The sequence below is a fragment of the Salvelinus alpinus genome, chromosome 10, assembly GCF_045679555.1.
Source record: "Salvelinus alpinus chromosome 10, SLU_Salpinus.1, whole genome shotgun sequence".
Taxonomy (NCBI): Eukaryota; Metazoa; Chordata; class Actinopteri; order Salmoniformes; family Salmonidae; genus Salvelinus; species Salvelinus alpinus.
In genome coordinates this window covers 40264838-40292709 of record NC_092095.1, presented here as the reverse complement: position 1 = coordinate 40292709, position 27872 = coordinate 40264838, and the positions used below count along the sequence as shown (strand labels likewise).

General features: G+C 40.6%; 1 protein-coding gene across 1 annotated transcript in view; it reads right to left on the bottom strand.

Annotated features, from left to right (window-relative positions):
* The window catches only part of LOC139532050 (cadherin-12-like), a 187354-nt gene that overhangs the window by 27083 nt on the left and 132399 nt on the right, over positions 1–27872 (bottom strand). The window contains exons 6-9 of the mRNA XM_071329161.1: positions 25806–25993; positions 10141–10394; positions 4210–4346; positions 342–463 (exon numbers count right to left, since the gene is read on the bottom strand). Of these exons, the coding sequence (XP_071185262.1) occupies positions 342–463; positions 4210–4346; positions 10141–10394; positions 25806–25993 (701 nt within the window). The remainder of the gene's footprint in view (positions 1–341; positions 464–4209; positions 4347–10140; positions 10395–25805; positions 25994–27872) is intronic.

The window sequence follows — 27872 nt, the reverse complement described above, 5'->3', positions numbered from 1 at the left end:
CCTGCATCCAAATAAATCATCTGAATGTACACTTGCTTGCTGATGAACAAAGCACTCCCAACCCCTCGATTAGCTGAAATAAAGCAGATGGTTTTAGCATTATGCAAAACTATGATACAATGATACAAGTGATATGCATGGAAATGAGCTTTTGTTTTATATGATTTATTTAGTTTTAAATACACATTTTAAAGCATATTGCACACAGCGGAATATTCATTTTTAATGGTTCTTTGTAACCACTATAGGCCCTGGTCGAAGGTAGTGCAGTACATAGGAAATATGGTGACATTTTGGACATAGCCTTTGGGACTCATATACACACACACACACTCACTTACCTGGCCTACTTTGGCATTTTCACACACAAAGCTCTCGTAAGGGATGGCTAGTTCAGGGGCAAATTCATTGACATCCAGTACATGAATGGTGACAGCCACTCTACTGGTCAGCACTGGGCTATCTGAGGAGTAAAATCACAAACAACAATGAGCATAACAATTACAAATGCTTCTAGTTAATGCGTTTCATTGTGCTTGCCTATGGGTTAGTTAGTGTAAGAAGAGGGAAAACAGAGTGTTAGATTATACAATTCCCTATTGATTATACAACCCTGACATCATGTGGTTGTCTAATGCACTGCAGTCTTAGGATTCTCAGATGCCTGATGTATTCCTCAAAAGTGTCCATGTATTGGAGAATAAATACAAAGTCAATACCTTAAAATAAATATGTTCTTTAAGTATTTTAAAAACAGAAGACTATATTCCATGAACAATAAACACAGTATGATTGATCGATTATAGCTATACTTGGTTCTGCCCATTAGTTGTGTACAGATTGTGCAAACCATTCTCCCTCAGACTTCTGCTATGGGCTCCAGCTTAAACTGCTGTTGAAATGCAAGTCACATATTAATGACATTGTCAAAGCTCCCTAGAGGAGCAGTTACCGGAATCTCTGCTTTTGAAACAATATTTCTATACAGCTATGGCACAAGGGGGAAATGTCTTCTTTGTATTCAGAGGCAGAAGTGAAGGTAAACTTTATGGATTTGAAGTGGGGGGGGGGGATAGGCTATGCTTTGCAGTGCAGGCTTATAGGGAAGGGAGTGGTGGATGGCCCTCCTCCCCTCCACAGGGGAATTGAAGATGCAGCTAGGGCTCAGCCAGAGACCTGTGTGCGACCTTGATGGAAAAAGCAATCTTCCTCACAGAAAAAAAAATGACACTGAGTACGGGATTTGCTGCTTTCCGCACTGATCGCCACCACTAACGCTGATACTCCTCTGGCAGAAATGTTGGACATTGCGCATCTGTCTCTATCTCTCTACCTCTCCCTCCCTGTGATATTTTATCTGAAGGTCCTCTGGTTTTCTCTTGGCCCTCTGACGCAGAACAATGAGCAACTATTTTCTATGAAAGGTGCATTGTATCCTTTCAGGAAGCAATACTTGTAGACCTATTGTATTATAGACTGTGTTTATAATCAAATAGAGGTCACTAAATGGTATTTCTATCATTCATGAAACTGCAAGGCAAACCTCAACCTATCCAATAATTTATATACACTAGATGGTGTGTAGGGGGCACTGTGTTGAAGCCACTGCGCCTCCATCTTGGTTCTCCCCCACCAGTGTAAAAAATATTGTGGAAGCTATAGAAATGCAGTTATTTATGTATACATTAGTTTTTAGCACATTCTATTATATTATGTCAGATAAACATAAAACATGGAAAATATATACAAATATTTTCCTTTAACCTCTACGGGATCGGTGTCCTGGGGTGCCAAGAGCGTGCAAAGCTGTCATCAAGGCAAAGTGTAACTACTTTGAAGGATCTCAAATTTAAAATATATTAGGATTTGTTTAACACAAATTTGTTTTGGTTACTACATGATTCCATATGTGTTAATTCATAGTTTTTATGTTTTCACTATTATTCTACAATGTAGAAAATAGTAAAATAAAGAAAAACCCTTGAATGAGTAGGTGTGTCTAAACTTTTGACTGGTACTGTAATAATTTGTTATCACTGTGAGCCCCTTATGCATGTTTGGCCTCCAATCCGATTTTACTCCACATAGTGGGAACATAACAAAACATAGCACACAGACAGACACACATCTAAGAAGAATCACACAGGGCCCATACCGGCCATTACAGGAGCCACTGTAAAATGCTCTGTCAGGCTCTAAGGTCTCACAACTGATCTAAAGTCAAAAGTTTGGAGATACAAAACTGTAGTCCCAGAGAGAGCCCAGGTTTATCTATATTGGACGCCAAGTGTCCAGGCATTCTATAGCATCCAACACTGTTACGTTTCCTATAAACACTGGACACAAGTGTATTCCGCTCACAAGTAAACGGCCTCTCTAGGAATTTAGGCCCTCAGAGGGGAAAGCTAGGTGGATGTAGGTGTGTTAGTGAGGGGAATAAAGGCGCCTGAATCTTCCCAGCTGAAACAGTTCGGAAAAGTGATGCTTTTGTTCGTTTTGGACTTTGTTCGGGCAGACCTGAAACTCAGTTTGCATTTAAGATTATGAACGACAACTTCAAGCATTGATTGACGAGGAGGTACAGAAGTACCTGCACCTCTACAATTCTAGCCATGCATTATATAAAGACCAGCATGCCAATTCATGGAGGGAGATTGTGGAGACGCTGGGGTCCGACCCAAATACTTGTTCACAAAAGTTGATGCATCTTCCATGGCTTGTTCGGCACGTGAAGCATGGGAAGACTGAAAGCAACATGCCGACTACACCAGGTATGTTGGTGTATTTTGAGTCTGACAGGTGAACGGGGAAAGAAGGATGGAGGAATGTGAGAGGTATGTGTGCAAAAAGGTGATCCAATGAGCCCCAATCGCTGATTCACATGTTGAGTATGATGGCTGAGCCCCCATCACCCCCACATCCCCCCACCCATATCAGTCCATCCATCCCTCCACCTCTCCATCACTCCACCCCCCCCCCCCCCCCCCACCACCACTCCATCCCTCCGTCCCTCCATTACCCCAATGACTCCAGAAACATAAATTCGAATTTCATGCCAGTTTTTAAGGCGATAAAAGCAGCTCAACTTTAATGGCCCTTATTTCACAGTCCGTTCTAATGAATATACAGCGTGGGTAATTTTGATTGAGCACCAGCCTGCCTACCAGATAATGACTTTGATGGCTCTTAGCAGATTTGATGACTTGATGACGATGGATTTGCTTATTTATCTGGAAATTTGCTCCACTTTTCTTCATAAAAATATATAATTAGTCTGATGGCAGGTCTTAAATTCACAGTGAGTGTAAATTAACTCTTAAATCAACACTGCAGGGCTCTCCATCATTAATATATATACCTCTTTTTTTGTGACGTGACTGAAAACATAGACTTTCTTCATCATTGTCAACATAAGATCATTCAAGCAAGAACATTTTGATCTTAAAGACATGCTCTGGAACTTTGCCGATTAGTAAGTCTTTTTTTTTAACCTCCCGCTTTGGGATGGATGTGTCAATGTGTAGTTCATTTATGCCAAATCTATTAGAAGAATGAATGTTTTACCTCAATAAGCCACGACATCCCTAGTTTAAAAGAGCATGTTTTCGGGAAGCTTTACGGCACCATTTTCCCTCCATTTCCCCCCACGTGGGCCAGCCCCCTAGCAATTACCCAAGCAATTTGAGTTCTAGCCAATGATCTTCAGCCCCTCGCTATTTGAGTGACATCTAGCAAGATGCATACATATGTGCACATATCTGCACATACAGTATGTGACATAGTACGCAATTTGGTGGTGACCATTTTTGGCTCGTGAGCTCTACTTTCACATCTACTGGCTAAGAAATATACAAAAGTACCAGAGAATCTATTTAAAATATAATAAAAAAGAAACCTTGAAATGGAAGGCAGTTAAAAAATATTTTAAGGTAGAGCATGAAAAGGTAGAGAGGGTAAAGAATGAAGAGACGGACAGAGAGAGAGTTTCAGAGACAGTTAAGGTGGGTACGGCCAGAGGAAACAATGTCCTGATAAAATAAGCTCCGGGGGAGTATTCATGCTTTACGGTTGCCAATAAACGACTCAAACAAAATGAGATTGACTATTGACTTGATTAAAACCACCTTAAATCTGTCACACAGATTTCAAAAGACAAAGGCGACAGTGATACCTGCATGAATCGTGATCTATCTGTTGTCACATACTTACTAAGTTTGGTGGCCACAATGGTGATATTGTGCTGGGCGATATGTTCCCTGTCCAGTAGTTCGTTTGTGGAAATCGTTCCCTCCACTGGATCAATGTCAAAGTAGCTGTCCAGGTCACTCTTCCAGTCGATGGAATACCTAATAAAACATTTGGTAAATTAGGCAATTTCCCACACAAGAGGGTAGCAAGGAATTGATTTCCCCCATGGATAAATGTATAGAGTTAGGTATAATATATTCAGCCAGGGGTTGCATCCCAAACTGCACCATATTCCCTATGAATCCCTATGGGCCCTGGTCAAATGTAATGCACTATATAAGGAATAGGGTTCCATTTGAGACGCAGTGAGGTAATATTTATTACTCATACACTGAGGGCATTTCCACAGAATGGGCTGTGGTAAGCAGCATACATCACAATTGAGTAACGGTGGCGCATGTGTCTTGGTTATGCTGACTAAATATTTTTTTAGAGTGACACAAATGGAGTCAACAACATGCAGAGTCTTTTAAAGAAACATTGCTCTAGACATGTACTTTCAATAAGGGTTAAGGACCACTGGAAAGCAGCATCATCATCAAGATGTAGGCTACACAACGTTACCACAAAGATGCAAGCTGATCAACGTATCGTTTTCAAACCAAAGAGGCATTTGTTGATTACTAAAGAGGCTTTTTTGTTAGTTATTGAAGAGGCATTTGTTCATTCCTAAAGAGGTATTTGTTATTGATGTAGCTGCATGGCAAAATTGATATGTTCAGCCAATGGTTTGTCTTCCGGTTATTGCAACGTGGTCGACTTGGGCCTAAACAATGTCTTTCTCTAATATTATTTCTGTAAACTTGGTACTCTTTGTATGGCGCTATACTGTGGTTAGTAATGTTATATATTGGTAGCACAGCTCTCCAACAGCTTGTAAAAGCTTTTTCATGATATCATGTCTGATACGTGTGGAACCAGTTCTAACCAGATAACATGTTTCATGTTTTATAGTCAAACATCCAATTATCCTAGCCCTCTCTTTAACCCTGTTTAGTTGAAGGCCTTGAAGTAGACCTGATCTAGCCAGAACCACTCAGTGTTAGGCCTACTTTCTTTGATGAATATTACACTAGAACTCTGATCACTGGTTCAAAGGGAAGAATGCTTGTAAATGTATCCTTAGGGCATGACCATATTTTTCTAGTTGAATCTCAACCTGTCTAACTTTTTAAAACAATCTCCCTTTTGAAATGGTACTTTTGAGATATTCTTTGTAATTGTTAGTGTGCAAATATGGCATGACTTCAAAAGGAATATATATCATGTTTCCAAAAGATACCACCAGTATTGAATTTGATATGAATTTAATATTGCATTTTACAAGAAAAATATGCTATGGAAAAATGCTAATAATCTATTATTTTTATTTTTTATTTAACCTTTATTTAACTATTTATTATGATTTTTTATTCGTTTTTAACTTTAGTTTATTTGGTAAATATTTTCTTAACTCTTCTTGAACTGCACTGTTGGTTAAGGGCTTGTAAGTAAGCTTTTCACGGTAGGGTCTGCACGTGTTGTATTTGGCACATGTGACGAATAAAGTTTGATTTGATTTGAACTAGGCAAGTCAGTTAAGAACAAAATCTTATTTTACAATGACAGCCTACCTCGGCCAAACCCTCTCCTAACACATACGACACTGGGCCAATTGTGCGCCACCTTATGCGACTCCCGATCACCGCCGGTTGTGATACAGCCCGGGATCAAACCAGGATCTGTAGTGACACCTCTAGCACTGAGATTGAGAGCCGTAGACCGCTGCGCCACTCGGGAGCCATTATCCTCTAGTCCCATTTTAATAAAGAAAACCTTATCAATAAAAAACATGCCAACAGCTTTCATAAATACTTAATTGTGAGTATCTAACATAAGTTTGTAGTCAGTCAATGGAACGACTGAGTGAACAAAAATAAGCAAAGCTGAGGATTTCACTGCAATGAAAAGCCACTGATAGACTCCAGTGTGTCAGTCTACTTTTCAGCACCTGGACAGCTCAACTCACTATTGAGCACCTTAGACAGCTCTAGACACTGTTCAGGACCATGGATAGCACATTTTATAGTTCAGCATCACACTGGTGAGTGATATAGCACTGAATTCAGCACATCTATGCAGTGTTCACTGTGAACTGCAAAACTTTCTCTGTTCAACCCATTGGCATTGATGTACGTCCTGAGCCTCAAACTAGAGCAGTTTGAAGGACAAAGATTCACCACACCTACTCTTCTACTCCTTCAAATGCAATGTAATACAATGTATTTTCTGGCTCTCTTTTCTCAGACTTCTCAGAAAGAGAACTCAAAAGAGAACTCACATTTGCCAATCATGGCAATGGAACATGTTTCCTTTCAACATTTCTCATAAATATGAATAGGCTGTGCAGAAGCTGGCACATAAACTAAACACAACAATCTAATATAATGTGGACAGTACAGTAAAGTATTTGTGTTGTGAATGGCACACACTTATGCTCTACTCCACAGCACAAACTAATGTTCGCCTCTATCAAGCCACTATTGAGAAAGCCATGAAGGTCTTTCTTGTGATAGAGTATGATGGAGGAGGCTGAGAGTTTACAGCCAAGGTGGGGGCACTGGGTGCTGCATCACTTCCTTTCACAATACTTTCAGATGTCCGTGATCTCTGGTCATGTCAGAAAAGGTTGCACAAATCCCTCAGAGTCATCTGAACTTTCAGTTGATGGTTGGAGTAATTGTAAAATGCAGTTTTCATGCTTGCGCTTCCCTTCAGTTAAAGATAACTTGGTGATGCACCATTGAATAGCGGGAGTTTGTGGAGGCAAAACTCTAAAAGTGTGATTCGCTATGCATGAAAAGTCATTGGTACTATTGTTTGAGTTATTTTCTGACTGCATGAAAATGAACAATGTCAACTTTGGAGTTTCTGAATAATTAAACACACTCAAGACAAAGTGAAAAATCAAACAACTGAGAGCAAAGGCTTTTTGTTCTACAAATGTCTACCTCGCCCATTCTATTGTATTTTACGAGATTAAATATTCATATTAAGACAAATACTTTCTTGGCTATACAGGCTATTTTTTGCCATTTGTGTCTTGTGCAACCACTGAATAGTACATCCTTGAAAATCATCATTGTAGAACTAAAAGCAATCTGTCTGAACAGAAATAATAGACTCCAAAGCAAAATACCCCTCATACATTTTTTAACAATGCACTCTGTTTCCATCTGTGCACGAGACACTCAATTGTCTTCTACTGTACTCTTATTTGAAATGCTATTTGCAAAAAACAGAGCGAGATAGAGAGAGAGCTAGAGAGTCTTTGGGCTCAGGGTTGGGGAGTATCACATTACATGTATCCTGTTATATGTATCTGATAAAAAAAAATGATTTTTAAAAGTTACTGTAATCCTAATCCCTTTCAATGAAATTCAAAGCAGCATTGAAAAAAGGCACAAGTTCTGTTCTCCGCCTGAAGGAATATGACCACAAGTCAGAGACACACCAAATGCATTTGATGGATCACAGGAAAAGATCAGGAATAGGCTTTTGTAAGCTACAGTCCAAGCCATGTCTTTCAATGGTGTGACTGCTGATGACATCCAAAGATGATCCAATTTCAATAAACACTTCGAGGTTAGGGCGATAGCAGTGGTGTAGCCTATACGGGCGATACGGATATCACTAACTATTAATATTTACATAGCTCATTGAATCACACTGCTGCTCTCTCATTTAGCTTTTTGCGTCTTACGGATTGTGATTGTTGTGGATGGCTGTTCACAAATGTACACTACTGTTCAAAAGTTTGGGGTCACTTCGAAATGTCTTTTGTTTTTTAAGAAAAGCCAATTTTTTGTCCATTAAAATAACATCAAATTGATCAGAAATACCGTGTAGACATTGTTAATGTTGTAAATGAGTATTGTAGCTGGAAACGGCTGCTTTTTAATGGAATATCTACACAGGCGTACAGAGGCCATCATCAGCAACCATCACTCCTGTGTTCCAATGGCATGTTGTGTTAGCTAATCCAAGTTTATAATTTCAAAAGGCTAATTGATCATTAGAAAACCCTTTTGCAATTATGTTAGCACAGCTGAAAACTGTTGTTCTGATTAAAGAAGCAATAAAACTGGCCTTCTTTAGACTAGTTGAGTATCTGGAGCATCAGCATTTGTGGGTTCGATTACAGGCTCAAAATGGCTATAAACAAAGCAATTTCTCTGAAACTTGTCAATCTATTCTTGTTCTGAGAATTGAAGGCTATTCCATGCGAGAAATTGCAAAGAAACTGAAGATCTCGTACAATGCTGTGTACTACTCCCTTCACAGAACAGCGTAAACTGGCTCTAACCAGAATAGAAAGAGGAGGGGGAGGCCCCGGTGCACAGCTGAGCAAGACGGCAAGTACATTAGAGTGTCTAGTTTGAGAAACAGACGCCATTACAAGTCCTCAACTGGCAGCTTCATTAAATAGTACACACAAAACACTAGTCTCAACGTCAACAGTTGAGAGAGGCGACTCCGGGATGCTGGCCTTCTAGACAGAGTTGCAAAGAAAAAGCCATATCTCAGACTGGCCAATAAAAAGAAAAGATTAAGATGGGCAAAAGAACAGACACAGGACAGAGAAACTCTGCCAAGAAGGCCAGCATCCCGGAGTCGCCTCTTCAACGTGCCATTGGAACACAGGAGTGATGGTTGGCCTCTGATAATAGGCCTCTGTACGCCTATGCAGATATTCCATCAAAAATCAGCCGTTTCCAGCTACAATAGTCATTTACAACATTACCAATGTCTACACTGTATTTCTGATCAATTTGATATTATTTTAAATGGACAAAAAATGTGCTTTTCTTTAAAAAACAAGGACATTTCTACGTGACCCCAAACTTTTGAATGGTGGTGTATATATGTATTTTAACCCAAACAATGGTTGAATTGAAGAAGTTTAAGATACCTATCAATCATTGTTTTTGTGACCAGTGGACAGCCAGTATAAAATGCGCTCTTGCAACAGCTGCATAGTGTGGATCGCAGCTATGGAGTTCCTCCCGTCTAAACTCTTCTGTGGTATTATGCTCCATACTGTAAAAAATGTGTTTATTTCAAGAAGACCACGAGTGCAGCTGAAAAAAACAAACATAAGCCTAACAAACACATGCTCAAACTCACACACTTTTTATAGACTTGAACAGCTGCAAATTATTGAGATATCAAAGTGTCACCATCAAAAACGTAGCCTAATTGTATTATCTGTAGTAGAAAGCAATGGGTTAGAAAAAGCCTACATAACCAACCCATGAAGTAAAGTTCAACCTCCATTTATTGCCAGCTATGTTAACTTCTAACAGTGATTTATCCTGCAAAAGATGTTGATCAACTGGTAATATAAATTTTTTGTGTTCTTCTAATGGCTCTTAAGGAGAAAGTAATCTAAAAGTAACTGAAAGTAATCATATTACATGACTGAGTTTTGGTAATCCAAAAGTTACGTTATTGATAGGCCACTAGTAACTGTAACAGATTGCAATTAGAAAGTAACCTACCCAGCCCTGTTTGGGCTTTATTGTTAGTTGAGTAGTTAAATCAGGTTAGTATTGTTCAGCTCGAACAAAAGTCTGTAAGTTGCAAAATGGGTGTCCCCCAGGCTGAGGAGTAATGAACAGAGTGTTACAGCACTACCCAAGGTATTTCTTAAACCATAATGAAAGTTGTAACTTTACTTGACAGGACTGCTGCTAGTTAGAGGTAGACTGCTAGAGATAAAGAGAGTTTGGGCTTTATTGTTGTTGAATCAGGTTAGTGTAGACCTGGATCAAAGATCTTACAAAGATCCCAAGGTCTTCTAGCTCCTCCCTAAAGCTATTCCCTAAACCATAATAAAAGTTTGTACTTTACCTGACAGGGCTGTTGCTAGCATCCAGATCCTGGGCGGTGACTGCTCCGATGATGTCACCTACAGGTGAGTCCTCGTATACATCCATCTCATAGGAGGGCTTAGTGAACACTGGAGGCTCATCTACATCCAGGACGTTAATCTTCACTGTGGCCGTGTCTTTAAAGGCCCCTAAGCTGTGGAACCGTGGGTCCAGGTGGGCGTTGGATGCATCTACCTTGAAGGTGTAGGCCTTCTTCGTTTCGTAGTCCAGCGGCTGATAGAAAGGAAATAAATGATTAGGTGTGTTGACTTCAACACCTTACACTCATGGATAGGGCCATGTGTAGATGTTTCTAACATAATAACTATACAAAGCATATGCATGACCATTGTAGCAATTCAAAGAGAAAACTTTGGAGATCATGGGGTAATGATCAGACCAAAGGTGAGGACACAACATTTCACCTGACACAAGACTTAATCCAAACATCGCACGGATTAATTTATGTGCATTTTACATTTGCTGTAGACCTACTATTCACGGCATTTGTGAATAACAAAAAAAGAATATACTCCGGATACATTCTGTAACATAATAATAATATTAATAGAAATGTTGGAGTAGGTGCAAGACAAGAAAAAAATTATTACAAGGGTTTGAGTGAGAGGTCCTAACTGGTGTCTCCAAGTGGCCACACACCTCTCCGAACTGTGCACAGTTCCTAAGTCATTTCAATGCACTTTTATGACTCAAGGAATCAGCCTTCAACTATAAGGTGCTTTTTTTGAGCTCTCCTAGCTTTACCATTGAGGAACTGAAGCAAGCACACTTTAGTAGTTTTTGTTTGGAACACAGCCCTGCATCCCCACCATCACACAATTACTGTTTTTGTTTACGAAATCCAAAAACATCCCGTTATAAATCGCAATCTTGGTCAGGTGGGCATCATTTGAAAGTTTATTCTACTGCCAACATGGCTAGCTATGTTACAAAGTATGATATTACAGTGTTAGGCTTTCAAACGGCACTTCAGATACATTTTGCTGTGCATAGAATGGAGTCATGAGTGCATTCAAGAGCGCGTTCCCCAGCTAACTTTCTTCACAATACGACAAACATAGGCTCATTCTGTTCAGGACAACCCAGGGTATAATGCATGTCATCCTTGTAACAGTGGATCAAATATAGCGATCATAAATGTTGATACTGTATATGACATGACTTTTCAAATATGGAAATGTTAAATTCACATTTGTACTCATGGGTGTGTGGTTTGCTTGTATAACATCAAAGTGGTGTTTATTATAATCCTCTACATCTCATCTTTCAGAACACATTGACTGCTCTCATTTTACAGCATTTCCCTCACTCGGACAACAACAAATGTGCAAAAGTAGCCCAATTTGCATGAGGGATGGGCGCATCTGCTTGTCGCATGAGGTGCTCAAGTTTATAACGGCTGTCAGTCAAAACCAATAGAGCGCTGTGAAGTGGAGAACCTGAGCTTTGACTTCATGTATGTATAGCATGTTACTGTACAGCTACTGCGTTCCAATTTAGGCGATTATCAATGACCGAATCTGACATTTCCAGCCCGTATATGTAATGACAAAGGCTGTGAGTAGAAAGGGCTACCAAAGGTGAAATTGCAGTAACGCGTGTTTAGTTACACCCACTCAATGTTTTCCACATCCTCAATGGATTTCACTCCATGCAATAAAGTCGAGCTGCTGTAGAATAGACCCTTCTACATGGTTCAAGAGCATTCGCTGCTGCATGAAAGCTCTCTGAAACTGTCGGTTAACAGGTTAAAGTTGTTGATTTAAAGTGTTCTCCCTCCTATATCTGTGACATCTCTGATTGGGTTAATTAGCTAGAGCTCAGGGTTGCATCCGTAACCATCAGTAACCACGCTGTGTCTGCAGCTGCGATGTAAACATCCACTAGCGGTGACAACCATGTACGCACCACTACCTATCTCCTGGAATCTCACGTGTGACGGCCAGTCACTCACGTACGTATTTACACAAACACACACATACATATAAGTACACAGAGATACGTACCAGCACACACAAACACACAGATATATACACACACATGCAAGCATGCACACACCCACCCACACACATACACACACACACACACCATCCACTCATGTGTTACCACAACAGCACTCACTCAGACAGAGCCTGGTGGTCAGACTACACTAGTCTTGTGTCACATGCGAGACATTTGTTTCTGTGTACTTCAAAATTAATAACACACAGTCACTATTGCACCAACACTGGCAACAAAATCCCCTTATTGTGCCAACAAGTAAAAGCATCTGGTAATAGCTGAGAGAAAATGTGTGTGTTTGAAGAGGCCGCAAGCGAGGGGACGAAGCTGTGAATTTAACATGATAGATTTTCTATGAGCAATCAAACACGGTGAATGTAGCAAGATAATGCAAAGACACGACCCCGGTAAATGACTACCATCCTTCTTCATGGTACTATAACTGCCTCGCCACGGTTTCGTTCCAAATGGTACCCTTTTTCCTACAGTGTCCATAGGGCTCTGGTCAAAAGTAGTGCACTACATAGGGAATAGGGAGCCATTTGGAAAACATCCACTATCTCCATGGTAGCCTACAGTAGCCTCAGAACTATTACAGGTGTCTGATAAAAAAAAAAATGCTGCTGTATGTGTGAACGGGAGCCAATTTGAGAGCAATCATTGACCATCATCCACAGTGACTGGTTTGATTACAGTGAGCCAGATGCAACTGACTGGGCTCAGCTCAGCAATAGCATCTCTCTCTCGACAGGAAATGCACTCTATTACTTGCGATCACTCTCAGCAATAAAGAAATACAGAGGAGCATGGTGCCTATAGCTACAGTTTACACAACACTTGTAAAATGGAATAGCACGTAATACATTCAAATTGCCTCACAATCAGACGCTTGATCATTGTAAATATGTTAAGGTAAATGAGTTGCTAGCTTTTAAAAGGTCACCTTAGGAAAGAAAGTACAGTATATGTCTATTTACATTCTTTCATCACGCATAGGTATTTTTTATGTTCTTCAGGTTGGGCATCAATTGCATTCAAAGAAATGCTGTTCCCTTACCTTATAGCTCAGACACACACTACACTACACTACACTGCCTGCACTACACTGCAATGCATAGCTCAGCTGAAATACAGGCACAGGTGGAGGGAGGTTGAGAGGAGAGGTGGGCAGCAGAAGCTCTACAGTAGGCCTCATTAGACACACTCTCACTGGAGACCTGGAGCGATATGGCGCTCCATCTCCACATACGCAGTACAAATACACAAACACCAATGAACGCGAGCATGCACGGACACACACACGCATGCATGTACCCTTATACGCATGCACGAATGTACGTGCGCACACAAATTTAAGGTAAATTGGGTTCTGGAGTTATACTCAAATCTTTCCAAATCTTTAGATAGAGAACATGATCGACTCTTGCTAAAATTGAATTACGTTAGCTATCCCCAAGCCTGTAAAAGTGTTTTATTGCTTGAACTTTTCATTTGTCCTGTAAAATTTTTATCAAGTCCTGTCCACAGTGTTATTTTTCAAGGTCAGGAGCTTTTGGCTTGTAGACGTCGTTGTAAAGTATAGTGTGCCAAGCAGTGAATTAAATTAAGATATTGTAACAGTAGAGTCAAAATGAGAATGCGGTTAGAGGAGGTAAACGCACTCTCGGCCAGCCACAGTTTTCTACTGGTATATGGAATTGTTTTAAGAAGGTCATACCAAGCAACATTTTGCTATTTGATTTTTAATCATAAAAAAATATATATACAGTATATACAGTACCAGGCAAAAGTTTGGACACACCTACTCATTCAAGGGTTTTTATTTATTTTTACTATTTTCTACACTGTTGAAAAATTGTGAAGACATAAACTATAAAATAACCCAATATGGAATAATGTAGTAACCAAAAAAGTGTTGAACAAATTAAAATATGTTAAATTTGAGATTATTCAAAGTAGCCACACCTAGCCTTGATGACAGCTTTGCACACTCTTGGCATTTTCTCAACCAGCTTCATGAGTTAGTCACCTGTGCCTTGTTAAAAGTGTGCCTAGTTAAAAGTTAATTTGTGGAATTTCTTTCTTTCTTAAATACGCTTGAACAAATCAGTTGTGTTGTGACAAGGTAGGGGTGCTATACAGAAGACAGCCATATTTGGTAAAAATACCCAGGTCATATTATGTCAAGAACAGCTAAAATAAGCAAAGAGAAACAACGGTCCATCATTACTTTAAGACATGAAGGTCAGTCAAGTGAAATCGAAAAAAACATCAAGCACCATGATGAAACTGGCTCTCATGAGGACTGCCACAGGAAAGGAAAACCAAGAGTTACCTCTGCTGCAGAGGATAAGTTCGTTAGAGTTAACTGCACCTCATATTGTAGCCCAAATAAACGCTTCACATATTTCAAGTAACAGACACATCTCAAATTCAACTGTTCAGAGGAGACTGTGTGAAGCAGGCCTTTATGGTCGAATTGCTGCAAAGACACCACTATTTAATATATATTTTTTAAATCTTTATTTAACTAGGCAAGTCAGTTAAAAACAAATTCTTATTTTACAATGACTGCCTACCTCGGTCAAACCCTCCCCTAACCTAGACGATGCTGGACTAATTGTGCATCGCCCTATGGGACTACTACAGGACACCAATAAGAATAAGAGACTTGCTTGGGCTTAGAAATACGAGCAATGGACATTAGACCGGTGGAAATCTGTCCTTTGGTCAGATGAGTCAAAATTTTAGGAGTAGGCGGAGTAGGTGAACAGATGATCTCCAGAGGAAGGAACGGAGGAAGGAAAATTAAGTGGATATATTGAAGCAACATCTCAAGATCAATCAGTCAGGAAGTACAAGCTTGGTAGCAAATGGGTCTTCCAAATGGACAATGACCCCAAGCATACTTCCAAAGTTGTGGCAAAATGGCTTAAGGACAACAAAGTCAAGGTATTGGAGTAGCCGTCACAAAGCCCTGACCTCATCCTATAGAACATTTGTGGGCAGAACTGATAAAGCCTGTGTGAGCAAGGAGGCCTACAAACCTGACGCAGTTACACCAGCTCTGTCAGGAGGAATGGGCCAAAATTCACCCAACTTATTGTGGGAAGCTTGTGGAAAGCTACCTGAAACGTTTGACCCATGTTAAACAATTTAAAGGCAATGCTACCATATACTAATTGAGTGTATGTAAACTTCTGACCCACTTGGGAATGTGATGAAAGAAAAGAAAGTTGAAATAAATCATTCTCTCTACTATTATTCTGACATTTCACATTCTTAAAATAAAGTGGTGATCCTAACTGACCTAAAACAGGGAATTTCTGGATTAAATGTCAGGAATTGTGAAAAACTGAGTTTAAATGTATTTGGCTAAGGTGTATGTACACTTCTGACTTCAACTTTATATACATATGGACCGTTCCAAAATAAATGATCTAATGACTCTGCCTCCTGGGAAGATTGTATCCCCAATATATATATAACATTCTATTGGTTGAAAGAATTTTGTATAATTATTTATATTACAAAATGTGAAGTTTTAATAAATAATTAATGTCAATTAATAAACAAATGTGCCATGGAATCGGTACATCGAAAATCTCTTAACAACTATTTTGCAATTTATGTGGCACAGCTGTCATTTTTTTGGTCCTTAAATGAAACTGGTATATATTTTTATTTATCACAATTTTCTTGCCGACAGACAAGTTCCTTACTTTTTCCCCTTTCCACTTGCCTCTTCCATTTTTGTAGTTATGCTGCAATTAGTTGGTTGTAATTTTGGGTAGAGTACATTTCCCTATGTGTGACATAACTCCACCAGTCCTATTTATGATATATTTTACAAAGAATTTGACCTTTAAAAAAAAAAATATCGAAAAATAAGTAATTTTTTATCAATTAGTATATATGAGTTTTACCATAATATTTGTTGTATTATGAGTTCTGTCTTTTCAGGTGGATTAACCTGAAATTGTAACCAACTTTATATGGCTTGTTTAAAAAGTAACAATATTTTTGAGATTATTTCATTTTCAAATAACCGAAAGTGAGCAGTTGTAATCTGAATAAAGGGAAAAAGACCATTCTTCAACATGGGGAGAGACATTCTTACTAATTTACTAGAGAACCATTTTGGATTTAAGTATAACTTTTGTATGACTGATGCCTTTCGTGAGAAGTCTAATGCTTTAATATTTAATAATTTCTGCACTATGAATTCATATTCATTATATAAATAGGGCCTTTTAATTTTGTCTGGCTTGCCATTCCAAATAAAATTGAATATTTTTGTTCATATAATTTAAAAAGCGACATCTGTTACAAAACACCAAAACGTGTAATGACGTTTGGCGATTGTCATTAGGCCTACACTGTAGCCTGCAATAATGCATATTGCTTACAAATGTATCTTTTTTGTAATGTTAAAAGTTGGTACACCTGAAAAGGGGCTGAAATACTGGACGCAAATACAGCTGTGTCTGTCCTGAGCTGATCGGCGCAGGAAACTGTGGGGACCCAGTTAAAACAATGTTGCAATTTTACTAGCAGGCTGAACCCAGTCGATACAGCAAGTTTGCTAGCAAAAGCTAAAGAAAGACAGAGAGAGGGAGACAGTCGGAGTGGAGAAATTAATACAATGTGATTAAAATAACCTGAACCAACTGTCACTGGTTTAATCCATGACAGAGAGTTGGGGGAGTTCGTTTCTTTGGAATAATCTTTTATTTTCATATTTAACGCTGTATCACTACAACAATGTATTTCATCAAAATTGGTTAAACTAGAGCTCCTGCATTTAAGGAAGCTCATATCTCATTTTGGGGAAATGGGGGGGGGGTCTCCCCCATAATTCACACACTGCTCTCACCTCCCTCTCTAGAACATGCCTCATGTATCCATGTCCATGGTCCATTTTGAGCTTTCCACATTCCTGAAGTGTTTCATTATGATAGGAATTGATATGCAAGTTATTGTACGGTATTCTAGGCTGCATCCCAAATGGCACACTATTCCCTATATGGTGCATACTCTGTTTGGACCAGAGCTCCATGGACCCTTGTATAGGAGGGTGCCATTTGAGACACAATCACAGAGAACGATTTCTCTTCTCAACAGGGGAATGTGTAAAGAGGACAGACAGACAGGCAGACTTCCTCTCATGTCAGTGTTACTGCTCTTCAACATCACAACAGAGCCCGCTTTGAATTCTAGACGCGCTGGCCTAGCCCTTTGATATGTAAATGTGCACCTTCGTTGCACTGGCGGTGATCCTGAATGAAGGAAACCCAAGGTTTTTCTATTGAACACTATTAATGATCCAAGGGGACTTTGTTAATTTTGAATTAATCAAGGTACCGTTGTCGTAATCATTTAGGTAAACAAGCTTTGAAAATATGTTTTTAGTCTATGATAAAAATGTGAATTTATAACACAGTACAAGTGACAACATTTGTTATACCAGCACTTAAAAAAAACACCAGTACATACAGCATATTGTAAACTGTCAAATGCACTTTTTTAATCTATATGGCTTTGACTTCGGGGCTGCTTTTGGGCTTCTCATTCTGATCTACCTCCCTGAGCGCGTGAATGTGTTTTATGGAGTCTAGCTACTCAGCCTAGCTACTCCCTGGTGCTTTATTTTGGAAGCAGAAGCAGGATGATACATTTTTAATAGGTTCTCCATTTGTTTGTTTTGAGTTCAATATTAAAATAACTGATCTTTCAACAACCCCCGTTTTTTCCCTCTGTCTTCCTTTCTTCCTCCCTCCATTTTCATCCTTCCCTGCCTCCCTCCCTCCCTTCTCCCCCCCCCTACCCCTCTAACCATCTTACAGTATGCTAACACATTGAGGTAAATAGAGTATAAACCCGTTTTTTCACAGAATAATTGTTGCATTATGACACTTTATCACAACACAGCTCAATATCAACACACCTGTTTATGCTAGCTAAATGCAAGTATAACAACCAGACAAACAAACAACAAAACAAGCCGGAAGATGAAAGCAGGTTTGAAATAGATCAATCCTTCCTGATAAATATTTCATTAGAGGCTGAGTCATAAATCCCATTTAGTATTATTTTTGTACATTGTCACTCATGAATCATTAACTTCCCTTGTCTTCTTCACATGACGTCATCCCGATGAGAGCAAGTCAAAGCCAAGCAGGGCAGTCAACACATCACAAAACATTTTTTGATTCCACTCACATGCATTGTAGTGATTTTCATAAACAACAACAGAGGAAGGCAAAAGAAGTAGGGTATTTTCTGACTGCAGATCAGTGAAGCCATTGTGTATAGTAAATAGCTCAGTGGTTGAGGGCCGGTCCAATAGCTCTGTTTGGAGCCACAGTATGGGGCTGATTTTCACAGGGTCATCTCAGCCATTGATTGACTGACAGCTCGACAAAGTTCTACCCATCATGGGGATGTCCAACTAGCATTAGGCCTCCACCCCCCCCATGACATCACCGGTCAATTGAGCATGGAACACAATGAGGGGACCATCAGCATCATCTACGTCCCGGGAGAGTGCCGCAGTGACTTTGGTGGCCTCACTGCGGAGATAGAGAAGAGGATGCTCACTTTATTGTCCTCCGTCAGTCACACTGTTCAGTGTCCTTGGCTCTCTCACTGCTCTGCCCCCCACACCGCTCTCTCACAGTGATTTAGTGTCGGTCTGAGACTGACTCCCTTTATAGTACACTACTATTGACCACGACCCATAGGGCTCTGGTCAAAAGTAGTGTGTTGTATCAGGAACAGTGTGCCGTTTGGGACGCAGACTTGTGGTGCTGGTCTGAGAGACCTGCAAGCCAGCTAGTAGCCTAAAAGAAGTTCTGCCTAGCTGTCCACACTGCAGCGAGCTGAGCCTATAGTAGTGGAGTGACTCCTCACACTACATACCTGGCACTCTAATAGGACAGGGTTTAGCCCCGAGATGAACCCTGGCACACAGCTCTAATCTATTACACCCCCACATCCACATGCCTCCAGGCCACTAGAGACAAACCACAACTCCATCCTGAGTGGCTCTTAGTCCTCTTTATTTACCTTTTTCAATCTCTTTCGCTTCCTCTCTCTTTTGTCATAGAATTATTTCTATATACCCCTCTCTCTCTATTTGACTTTCTTTTCCCTCTCTTTGATACAAAAAACTAAAACACCATAAACACACACGTGTACACACACACACACACACACACATACATACACACTTTCAAAGCGTGATGAAGGTGTTTGTCTGCGTTGGGCCACCTGTTAATCCTGCTGATCTGTGGCATCTTCTTTGCCTTCCTCCTCCTCTTCCTCCATGGGTGCCTTGCACACCAGGGCCCAAAATAACTCCACTAACCTCCTAGTATAATATCCAGCTCAAACCACAGCCGTTTGTTGTAAGACTGTTCTCTCCGTTTCAGCACGGCATGTGCTCTATCTAATAGTGTTGCACTGTATCCAGACAGGAAGACTGCATTCAAATGAACAGAATAAATGTAAATTAGATTTTCATAACTTTGGGGTTTAGTTCGTTTTGTACTTTCAAAGGACTTTAATCTTCATTGAATAAATATTGAAACGCTCACTGGAATCCATTGATTCCTAAGTGCCCAATGGGTGGCACTGTGTCCACTTATATCTAATACTTCCACTTACTTCAGCTTTTGTTTGACAAGCAGAAATCCAGCCTCAAACTTTTCACTCCTCCACTGAAGACATTGCAGCTGTCTTTGCACTTAGCTCTCCTCAAACATCATCTGACCATTACCTTTTTCAGAGCCCAGTAATAACTCATCAGGACCAAAGAAGCGGTAATGGTTTAGAGGCTCTCCGATGATTTAATGTTCACACAGCCCACTAATGGCATTTGTGATAGAGAAATGAGACTGCTGACAGTGTCTGGCTTCGGCAAAATTAAGTGTTACATTGATGACTACAGACCGGGATGAAAAGGTCCACTAGACTAGCTGAATACTGACAATGGTTCTGACTTTGAAAAGTAAAATTGTTAGAGAGGAAAGTTGGGGAGGAATAATTTCAGTTTGTCCTTCAATACTGCTGTTTGACTGTTCATTTTGCATTTTGTTCCTTTTTTTATTGCATTGTAGCTAAATGCATCTCTCTTTGGTGCTGTAATGCTATTGTTATATTGTACATTTTGAATGTCTGATAATATTAAAGGAGATAAACTAGCACCTCACATTTTTTGTGACCATGGACACTGTACCGAATTTATCTGCTCCGAATATAAATCACATACAGTGCCTTGCAAAAGTATTCATCCCCATTGGCGTTTTTCCTATTTTACTGCATTACAACCTGTAATTTAAATGGAATTTTATTTGGATTTCACGTAATGGACATACACAAAATAGTCCAAATTGGTGAAGTGAAATTAAAATAATTAAATATTTTTAAAAAAACGTGAAAGTGGTGCGTCTATATGTATTCACTACACCCCCTTTGATATCAAGCCCCGAAATAAGATCTGGTGCAACCAACTACCTTCAGAAGTTACATAAATTAGTTAAATAAAGTCCACCTGTGTTCAATCTAAGTCTCACATGATATGTCACATGATCACAGTATATATACACCTGTTTTGAAAGGCCCCAGAGTCTGCAACAACACTAAGCAAGGGGCACCACCAAGCAAGCGGCACCATGACAACCAAGCAGCTCTCCAAACAGGTCATTGACAAAGTTGTGGAGAAGTACAGATCAGGGTTGGGTTATAAAAAAATATCAGAAACTTTGAACATCCAAAAGAGCATGATTAAATCCATGATTATTACAAAATGGAAAGAAAATGGCATAACAACAAGCCTGCCAAGAGAGGGCCGCCCACCACAACTCACAGACCAGGCAAGAAGGGCATTAATCAGCGAGGCATCAAGGAGAACAAACATCTCTTTGGTCTCTGAAGGAGCTGCAAAGCTCTGTCCAAAAGACCACTTTAAGCTGTACACTCCCCAGAGCTGGGCTTTACGGAATAGTGGCCAGAAAAAAAGCCATTGCTTAAAGAAAAAATTAGTAAACACGTTTGGTGTTCGCCAAAAGGTATGTGGCAGCCTCCCCAAACATATGGAAGAAGTTACTCTGGTCAGATGAGACTAAAATGTTGCTTTTTGGCCAACAAGGAAACCGCTATGTCTGGCGCAAACCCAACACCTCTCATTACCCCGAGAACAGCATTCTCACAGTGAAGCATGGTGGTGGCAGCATTATGCTGTGGGGATGTTTTTCATCAGCAGGGACTGGGAAATTGGTCAGAATTGAAGGAACGATGGATGGCACTAAATACAGGGAAATTCTTGAGGGAAACCTGTTTCAGTCTTCCTGAGATTTGAGACTGGGACGGAGGTTCACGTTCCAGCAGGACAATGACCCTAAGCATACTGTTAAAGCAACACTCAAGTGGTTTAAGGGGAAACATTTAAATGTCTTGGAATGGCCTCGTCAAAGCCCAGACCTCAATCCAATTGAGAATATGTGATATGACTTAAAGATTGTTGTACAACAGCGGAACCCATCCAAATTGAAGAAGCTGGAGATGTTTTGCCTTGAAGAATGGGAAAAAATCCCAGTAGCTTGATGTGCCAAGCTTATAGTGACATACCCCAAGAGACTTGCAGCTGTTATTCATGCAAACGGTGGCTCTACAAAGTATTGACTTTGGGGGGGTGAATAGTTATGCACACTCAAGTTCAGTTTTCTGTCTTATTTCTTGTTTGTTTCACAATAAAACATATTTTGAATCTTCAAAGTAGTAGGTATGTTGTGTAAATCAAATGATACAAACCCCCAAAAAATCTATTTTAATTCCAGGTTGTAAGTCAACAAAATAGGAAAAATGCCAAGGTGGTGAATACTGTTGAGCTTTACTAGCTTGGTATTCATCTCATCATGCTGTACTTCTGGTTGGCACGCAGGATAAAGAGTCTTTCTAAATGAGAGACAAAATGAATCCTATACAGTATTTAAATGGATCCCCTGGACAGGAGCCAACAAGGGTTATGCCAAACATTTTGCCACTAAACAATATCATTACTTTAGGCTTAGTACATATCAGCAGCCCAGTCATTTTTTAAAGGAAGACTAGAGGAAGCGAATATACACACAAACAGACAAATGCACCACAAACACATTTATTCTGACTAAAAGCCTCTTACAAGCACAAGCCCAGGATCTATTGTATGGGCAATTAGTTATCTCCCTCTGTTGTTCATTCTCAGTTTGGGTGTAACTTTGTTTGTATGTGTGTGTGTGCGCGTGTCACTGCATGTGTGTGTGATTGTGCTCATGCATATTCAGGCAAGTGTGTGTGTCTCTCAGCATGTGCGTGTGCATGCCTCCCTTGGTAGGACTTAGGTTTCCTCTACAGTGACCTCTGTCTATTGTCTCTGGTAATCTTTTCTTCTGCAAAGGGGATGACTAACCCCAAATGTGTACGTCCCCATCCCTCCAAGCCTCGCTCTGCATGTTTCTGTATGGGCAGACTAGGCACCAGATGATTATCCCCTGAAGCCATTACCATGCCTGATCCTCTTATCATTCAACAAACCTGAGTAGGGGTCTGCCAAACTGTGTGCAGAGCTGCTGCTGCTTCCCCCTGCCCTCTCCCCCGCTCACCACTGATGCTCAACGCAGGGGCGAGGAGAGAGGAAAGAGAGAGGGATAGAGAGAGAAAGAGAGAGGGAGTAGATAGAGAGAAAGACAGAGAGAGAGCAAGAAAGAGAGGGAGAGAGAGGAAGAAATTCAAATTGGGGCCTGTTTGCACACACCACTCTAGAGACGGGCAGCGATCCATTCTAAGACTGTCTGTAGGCGGCTCAGCATTCTGAGAACATGGTCAAGAACTCATAATGACTCCATCTCCAACCTCCTACCTTTTCCCTTTTCACACCCATCTACTCATACCCCACTGCGTACTAGACATGGGTCGAAGAACATGTTGTTTAGAAAACTACACCGTGGGGGGATCCAATGTGAGTGGCTCAAAGATCTTCCCCATGGACAAAGGCTTTGTGCAGTCACCTCCCAGCGAGGGGAATACATCACACTGTTCCATTGTTGTGATGGCGACATATCAAACACAGGAGGTAAAAAACAATAAAGGAGCGAAAGGATTGAAAGGCATCCCTGGCCCATCCATCTGCAGTATTTACAATGTAAACAAATACATGTCCTCATTTACATCATAATCTGGGCCTGTCTTCTTTTCTAATCCATTGTTCACAACTGGAGAAGGTCAGATTTTATGATCTATAGCTATGATCCACTCGTAAGCAGATCATATGTATAAACACACACAAACGTACATACATACAAGCACACAAACATACGCGCAGTCAAGCACATGGCACAGAATCCAAATATGTATTCTCTTCAGCCAAATGTTCCTGCATAGTTCTAAGGATAAAAGGAGTACACGTACATTTGTTTATGTGGGAGGATGGACATTTTTTTTTTCTACTAGAGAAACAATTGAAGAATGTGTGATTCCCCAAAGTATCATATTCAGTCACTTTTTCATACATCCCCTGAAAAGGCACAGAAACAGAACAGAAGAACCAATTAATGATACCATTTTGTCATGTCTGCACCGGTTTAGCTACTTTTATGCTTTTGAACTTGATTCAAAAATCTGTATTTTCCACACTAATACGTTTTGAACACAACTTTTTGGATATATTGTCCTTCAAACTATTAGCCTCAAAAGGTGCATTTTCAAATGTATACATAAACAACCACTATTGTGCTACAAGGGAAATGCCTCTGAAATACTACAACAAGAGAGCTTCTGTGAATATGCACAGTGCTCACATAAGAGCTTTGCCTGAAAACGGAGCAACTGCACATTTTAGTTCTTGAAAGCACCTGGTTGGGTGGCGTTGACAAATCTTGTTATATTTAACTCTGACACAAAGGTAGAAGATTTATGTAATTATTCTCTCTTTTGCTCGTTCATGCATCATACATCTTTTTTAATCAAGGGAGGGAAACCGTTTTTCCAGGAAAAAACCTAAATAATCTATCTGAGCCATTAATATCCAACAGCCGAGACTATCTTGAAAAGTAATGGATTCATCCCTATGTGACACCCTATTCCCCATAGGGCTCTGCTCAAAAGTAGTGAGACGTGTACGGAATAGAGTGCCATTTGGAACTCAGGCCAATGTCTACTTCTGACATTCATCTTTTCCTCCTTTGCATTTTGAAGATATCCTCGAACATGTCGGCGTTGTAATTATGCAAAGTTATGTTTTCTCTGGCAGTTTTATTCTGTTTCCCGCGTTATACTTCTCACCGTGCTGCCAACATATAGCATTTAAAATCACTACTGGGGTTTTTAACTGCCTCAAACACCACCACCTAAAACTTGCCTGAGGGGAACTCAAGAGTACTGTGCGTAGGGAATGCATGTGAGTCAGTGTGAGTGGGAAGTGGGAACATGTGCAGAAATTGATGGCTCTAGGCAAGTTCTTGTTTGTTTTGACGGGGGCTAATATAAGCCTAGTCAATGTGTACAAAAGTAAAATCAGGTTCAGTATCCAAAAGGTATTTGCCTATTCTGGCAGGTCAACATGCATCGAGCATATTTATCCATTTTGCAAAGTGACCATATGTCATTTTAAATGAATCTTTCCATGGCAGGTTGGGAATATTTATAGATGTGGCACTTAAGATTTCATCTCAGAGCAACTGTCCTTACAGTAATGGACAACACCAAAGCAATAAACTACCAGCAAATACTATAAACATGAATCTGTGAGTCTGTTTCCCAAACGGCACCATATCCCCTATAGAATACACTATTTTTAATCAGGGCCCATAGGGCTCTGGTTAAAATGTGTGTACTATATAAGGATTATGGTGCCATTTCAGACAGAACAGGCTACACATATGCCTGTAAAAAAATTAAAAAAACAAGCTAGTCATATAGGTTCCATTTACCAATACAGACTAATGGGACTAATCTACGTTTTAGATTTAATTCCCAGCAACAACTTAACAATAATAGTACTATATGAACTTCTTAGCCAAACACCTTCTACCATTTCTACAAAGCTTGAAATGACTAGTCAGCAGTATTGCTGAACTCATGAAAACACATGAGATCCTTAATCCATTATATTTTCCTTAACAATGTCCTAATAAAAGCATTATGTGGGTAGACTGTATAGCCAATCCCCTAGAGCAGGGCTCTCCAACCCTCCTCCTGGAGAGCTATCGTCCTGTAGATTTTCACTCCAACCCTTATCTAGCACATCTGATTCTAATAATTAGCAGATTGATACGCTTAACCAGGTTAGTTACAACTGGGGTTGGAGCGAAAACCTACAGGATGGTAGCTCTCCACGAACAGGGTTGGAGACCCCTGCCCTAGAGGACTGATACTAAAAAGCTTATGCAACTGAAGCAGTGTAGGCTGGTGAGGGGAGGACAGCTCGTAATAATAGCAGGAATGGAATGAATGGAACGGTATCAATATGGACAATTGTGTGTGTGACATTGTTCCAATCATTCCGTTCCAGCCATTACTACTGTATGAGCCCGTACTCCAATTTAAAGTGCATCCAGATACCACGTGACTGATGAAGACGCTTACCCTTTTGAGAATGATGATTCCTTCCTGATTGTGTTCACTGGTGATGATGTCAAACATGTTGTCTCCGTCCCCCGGTACGACGTTGTACTCTACTTCTGCGTTCTTCCCGATGTCCAAGTCATGAGCTTTGATCCTTCCCACAGCAAAACCCACCGCAGAGGACTCAGGGACTCTCAGGTGAAAGAAACCTTACAGACAAAAACAAATAGATAGATTAAGCTAGACTAGTTCATTTTCAACTTCTGGCATTGTATTGGGCTTTTTTTCAGTGTGTCCCGAAATGGTTTGGAAGTGAGCAACAGGGCAACTGCATATGCTAATTGGCATTGTCATTATTTGTGCAATGCAGCAAGAGAGAGAGAGAGAGAGTGAGAGAAAGGGAGAGAGAAAGATTAAGAGAAATTTAGAAAAGAGAGGTAACGTAGATAGAGAGTGAGAGAAAGAGAGAGAGAGAACGATAGAGAGAAAGATTAAGAGAAATTTAGAAAGAGAGAGGTAACGTAGATAGAGAGAGAGACGTACTGTAGAGAGAGAGAGAAGGAGAGAGAGAGAGAGAAAGATAAGGAGAGAGAGAGAGAGAGAAAGAGAGAAGGAGAGAGAGAGAGAAAGAGAGAGTAGACAGACTGAGACAGCAGCAGTAATAAATATCAAAACACACAAGTAGAAATAAGAACACGAGAAAGTAAGAAGCTATATACAGGGTAAGGTCCATATTCACAATGTGCAGGGATACTGGAGTGAAAGAGGTAGATATAGTGCATTCGGAAAATATTCAGATCCCTTGACTTTTTCCACATTTTGTTATGTTTCAGCCTTATAAAAATATACAGTGGATTGCGAAAGTATTCACCCCCTTGGCATTTTTCATATTTTGTTGCCTTACAACCTGGAATTAAAATAGATTTTTGGGGGGGTTGTATCATTTGATTTACACAACATGCCTACCACTTTGAAGATGCAAAATATGTTTTCTTGTGAAACAAATAAGACAAGAAAAACAGAAAACTTGAGCGTGCATATGTAACGCTCGTCTGATGAAGAAGGAGTGAACCAAAGCGCAGCGTGGTACATGTTCATGATATTTATTTAAATCTGAACACTGGAACAAAAATAACAAAGCGAGAAACGAACAGTTCTGTAAGGTAACTAAAACCATACAGAAAACAACTACCCACAAAGCATAGGTGGGAAAAAGCTACCCAAGTATGGTTCCCAATCAGAGACAACGATAGACAGCTGTCCCTGATTGAGAACCATACCCGGCCAAAACAAAGAAATACAAAACATAGAAAAATGAACATATAATGCCCACCCAAATCACACCCTGAACAAACCAAAATAGAGACATAAAAAGCTCTCTACGGTCAGGGCGTGACAGTACCCCACTCAAAGGTGCGGACTCCGACCGCAAAACCTGAACCTATAGGGGAGGGTCTGGGTGGGCATTTCTCCGCGGTGGCGGCTCTGGTGCCGACCCCGGACTGGGGACCCTCGTAGCAGGCCCCGGACTGGGGAGACCTACAGGAGGCCTGGTGCGTAGAGGAGGCACCGGATGAACAGGGCTGTGGGAGAGCACTGGAGCTCTGGTGCGCAGCCTTGGCACCACTCCTCCAGGCTGAATGCCCACTTTAGCCCGGCACGGGTGGAGCGCAGGCATAGGATGAACTGAGCAGTCCCAGCGCCCCGGAGACACAGTACGCAGGGCCGGCGCAGGATACCCTGGGCCGAAACGGCGCACCGGAGACCAATCGCACTGAGCTTCCACAATCCCCCATGGCTGGATGCCCACTCTCGCATGGCACTTGCGGGGGGCTGGCATATAGCGCTCCGGACTATGAGCGCGCACTGGAGACACCGTGCGCTTTACCGCATAACACGTTGCCTGACCAGTACCACGCTGCTTCCGGTAAGCACGGGGAGTTGGCTCAGGTCTATCGCCTGACTCCACCATTCTCCCCGTGTACCCCCCCCCAAAAAATATTTGTGTGAAAACAACTACCCACAAAGCATAGGTGGGAAAAAGCTACCCAAGTATGGTTCCCAATCAGAGTCAACGATAGACAGCTG